At 35.3% G+C, this 4,649-nt stretch overlaps 1 protein-coding gene across 16 annotated transcripts in view; it reads left to right on the top strand.

Moving 5' to 3' along the window:
- Btbd10 (BTB domain containing 10) overlaps positions 1-4,649 on the top strand; it is a 60,255-nt gene that overhangs the window by 18,592 nt on the left and 37,014 nt on the right. For 8 of the 16 annotated variants that reach the window (XM_031387935.1, XM_031387933.1, XM_031387934.1 and 5 more), the window contains one exon: positions 2,432-2,589. The exons of the other annotated variants lie outside the window; for them this stretch is intronic. In XM_031387935.1, coding sequence (XP_031243795.1) covers positions 2,489-2,589 — 101 coding nt within the window. In that variant the 5' untranslated portion in view covers positions 2,432-2,488. The remainder of the gene's footprint in view (positions 1-2,431; positions 2,590-4,649) is intronic. 16 annotated transcript variants of the gene reach the window in all.

Here is a 4,649-nt window from a genome sequence, read left to right as displayed (position 1 = left end):
CTCCAGATCCATCCATTTCCCTAAGAATTTCATAAATTTATTGTTTTTAATAGCTGAGTAGTACTCCTCAGTAGAGTATTTCTAAGTGATTTGGAACATAGACTATTTCTGTTGTCTCTATAAATATAAACAGGCATGTATTTTCTAGAAATCCTTTTCAGTACTCCAATAATTGCTTTTTTTTAAAAAAAGATTTATTTATTTATTATATGTAAGTACACTGTAGCTGTCTTCAGACTCACCAGAAGAGGGCGTCAAATCTCATTACGGGTGGTTGTGAGCCACCATGTGGTTGCTGGGATTTGAACTCAGGACCTTCCGAAAAGCAGTCGGTGCTCTTCCCCTCTGAGCCATCTCACCAGCCCCCCAAATAATTGCTTTTGAAACTTCAAAAATAGTACACTTTAGTTTGTCTACTGTGACATTGAGTGTTTGAGATTCTAGTGCTAATTTTTGAAGGAACTTTTTTTTTTAAAGATTTATTTTTATTTATTTTATGTGTATGAGTACATGAGTACACTGTAGTTGTACAGATGGCCGTGAGCTATCATGTGTGTGGCTGCTGGGAATTGAACTCAGGACCTCTGCCCGCCCCGCTTGCGCCAGCATAATCCACTGTAGCTGTCTTTAGACGCACCAGAAGAGGGCATCAGATCTCATTATGGATGGTTGTGAGCCACCATGTGGTTGCTGGGATTCGAACTCAGGACCTTTGGAAGAGCAGTCAGTGCTCTTACCTGCTGAGCCATCTCTCCAGCCCTTGAAGGAACTTTTTATGAGCAGTTTAGGTATAGGAATTGGAGAGCCATTAAATATTTTTAGAAAGGTTTGTTTGTTTTTGTTTTTTAATTTCATTGGAGCAAATATGACATTAAGTGGTGGTAAGGAGGCTAACCAAGAGGGTTATTGATAGATGAAAAGATTAGTTCGGAATGAAGGCAGCAGCAGCTTTATGGATGAAAAGGAAAAGAAGGAATAAAGAAAGTTTTGAAGTAGATTTGGTAGGGGAAAGTGAGAAGTCAAGGATGACTTCAGATTTTTTAACTTGGTGAATAAAGATGACTCCAACTGATATGAGAGACCAAGATGATGAAGCCATATAAACTCAGGAAGGTGGTTAACCAATTTTGATATTTGTCTTTCAATTAAATCATTGTCATTATTATTATTGGTGGTGATGGTGGTAGTGGTGGTGGTAGTAGTAGTGTGTGAGTGAGTCACCACATGCTACCTCATGCATGTGGAGGTCCGAGGACAGTCTTCAGAGTCAGTTCTACCCATCAGGCTACAAGGCTTGCACCCGTGCTTTACACAAGGAACCATCTCACTGGCCCTGTCTTTGACTTTTGTGAACAACTTCTCCATCAAATCCAGTTCAGAAGTGAGTGTAGAGAAAGAATGCTAGAGCCAGTGTCAGAAAAACTGGTTCTAGTCAGACTCACATAATATTTAGGTAAACAATAGAGTTACATTTATTTACCATTTGGTTTTATGGTGGTGGTGGTGGTATGGGAAGTGTGTGGAGGTTTCACAATCCCTGTAGTAAAATCTGATCTGTTTTCAATACCAGGACTATTTTAGATACCAAATTCTCATTGTTTTTGTAATCCTACGGCTGATCAACATTGTGAACTTAAACAAAATTACCAAAATTCTGAGGTTGTTTTGTTCTATATATGAGATCATAATGCCACTCTTGCAACATGATTGGGAATTTTAAATATTGTGTAAAGCTATTGGAGTCTCTTTATAACTTTGGTAAATTTAGCAGTCATAAGCCTCATATATATAAAAAATATTGATAGGTTTCATTGATAAAGCATTTTTTGGTAATTACACTGTAAAGATAGCTGTATATATACACACATTTATCAGTAAAAATGAACTTTCTGTTCAGCATCAAGTTGGTTAAGGAAATAATAACATTGTTATTTGGTCCTGAGATGCTTTGTGACACTGAGGGATGTAGCTTAGTAGTAGAGCGCATGACTAGCTTTCATGAGGTCCTAAATTTAATCCCTGGTGGAGAAAAAAGAAATTGCTTTGTAAGCAATTTGGCAATTAAATATTCCAATTGAAAATTTATGTAAAATAATCATTCAATGGATTGTTTTTGTTTTGGGGTACTCATTGATATTTGATAGCATGAGTTATTTAGATAATCATTGATATATACTTGCTCAGTATAAGTGCTGTATTATTAAGCTGTTACACAGGGATAGTAAATTGAGCAAATATATCAGGTGGAAAGTACATTTAAAAGATTTCTGGGGTTTATTTCAATCTGATTTGTGACATTTGATGTTTAGTGTTTTGTGATGTACTTAACCACTTTACAAGTACACCACAGTAATCTCTAGTATATAAAATTCTATGGCTGTTTTATTCTGCATGGAATAGATTTAAAGGTCAACACTACTCTTTTATGTAGGTTATGGGTGCTACATGTGTGCTTTCAGAGCAGTAGTGTGAGGAAACTTGAAGTGGGATGGCAGGACGGCCTCATCCCTATGACAGTAACTCCAGTGATCCAGAGAATTGGGATCGGAAATTGCATAGTAGACCTCGTAAACTTTATAAACATTCAAGGTAGGTAGAAAAAAATATATATTTCCCATATCAAAGTTCTGTTCAACAACCTGATTTTAAAAACCACTGCTTCATTTGATTGTGGTAAGTCCTGTCAGGATGTGGCCTCATTTACAAAGCACTGTGCATGTGTGTTTCTCCTGAAATAGCTTTTAAAGAAACATTTCTTCCTTTTAAGTTTTCAGTATGTTTCTTTGAATACTCTTGTCTCTAGATTATGTTAACATTTTAGTTGACTCAATAATTAGGTGTTACAATGTGATCAGTATGGAATTCAAGCAAGTTAGGTTCCTTCTTAGGTACTTGAAACTGTCTAATAGAAGTTTTATTTCTTTTTTAAATATATTATGTGTGCTGGTTTAAGTTGACAGCTTATATATTTGTGTCAGTACTTGCCTCAGTACATCTTTAAGTATGCAAAATATGTTCGGTCGGCATACTGATCAAATGGGAAAATTCATCTTTGAAGACCTCTACTGGTTCATTTTGAGTTTGATGCATGAAATGAAATTGATCTTAAAAGTTCATGCTTATCTGTGTGTTATTTTTTAACTTTGATTTTGTACTGTGGTAAAATGAGTCATTTAGAATACTTTGTAATCTGATATTTCAATGTTAACTGACAGCTAATAAATTCCACATATCACAGGTATGTAAGCATGTTTTCATAGAGAATTTTGCTATATAAATATTATATAGAAGATATTACTGAAAGTGTAATTTACTCAAATTAGAAAATTCTTTTGATTACTGATAACAAATACATGCTTTCTTGAAAATAATACCATAACTTTAAAATCCTTTTTGTAAAACTAAAAAAAAGAAGAAAACTAATTTGAATACCTTAATGTAAATATTTAGGAAATATGAGTGAGTGATTGGTACTTCCTAACTCTCCTGAGAAAATACATATATCGTAGAATTTCATGTGTTGTCTTAACTTGTTGTTGATTTCTTAATTTACAAGTACATGGCACACAGTGTAAATAGTTTTTGGTTTGTTTTATTCTGTGTATGTATCTTTCAAGTAAGACTCTTGTTTGTTTCCTAGATAATTACCTTGTCCCTATTAGGGAGGCTTTATATATATGAGTTTTATTACTTTGTGGGATTATAGCTAGCCACACCATATTGCATATGTATAAATTTCAAGTGAATTTTGTTTTGTGCTTTCTAACTCTTGATATGTTCCTGCTGCTGTGCATTAAATAGTGCAATATTCAATGAAGTGACAAGGGTAGAAATGTCATTGTTTTTAGAAAGACTTCATACAATCATTGGGAAATTTTATAGTAATGATGTTTTCATTTCAGAAACCTTTTTTCTATATCTTTAATATTTATATTTTAATTTTTTGTGGTGTTGGGAATTGAGCACAGGGCTTTGTATATGCTAAAAAAGTACTTTGCTACTATGTTTTTCATTAGCAACTTTTGCTGTAAGGCAGGGTAGTATAGTGGCAGAACTCAGTGTAGTGGCAGAAGCAGGCAGATCTCTCTGAGTTCAAGGCCATTCAAAGCTATAAACTGAGGCCCTGCTTTGCAAAATAAAGGAAGAGGGGGAGGAGGAAAAAGAAGAAATTAGTTTAAATTTGTTTTAAGCTAAGTGTGGTAGTGTATGCTTGTAGTCCTGGCATTTGGAGGGTAAAGTCAGGGTGATCAGGAGATCAAGGTTATCTGGGGCTACATGAGAACCTGTCTCAAAACAACAACAAAATGTTAATGGGGACTCCAAGAGAGCACCTACCTGGGTTCAGTTCTTAGCACCTACATCTGACAGCTCATAGCTGCTTTCAACTCCAGTCCCAGGGATCTCCTGTCCTCTGGTTTCTGAAGGCACCTGCATGTACATGCACATGGTGTACATAGACTTATGCAGACATACATGCATACACATAAATAATTTTTTAAATGTTAAGGAAAAGGCCACAAAAACTTTTGAGTGGATTTAAATTAAGCCCCATTTAAGAAAGATATGCCCAACACTATTGTGGATGCCAACAAGTGCTGGATGACAGGAGCCTGAAATAGCTGTCTCCTGAGAGGCTCTGACAGTACCTG

The sequence above is a fragment of the Mastomys coucha genome, unplaced genomic scaffold (assembly GCF_008632895.1).
Source record: "Mastomys coucha isolate ucsf_1 unplaced genomic scaffold, UCSF_Mcou_1 pScaffold21, whole genome shotgun sequence".
NCBI classification, from domain to species: Eukaryota; Metazoa; Chordata; class Mammalia; order Rodentia; family Muridae; genus Mastomys; species Mastomys coucha.
This window is presented reverse-complemented; position numbering and strand designations above follow the sequence as displayed.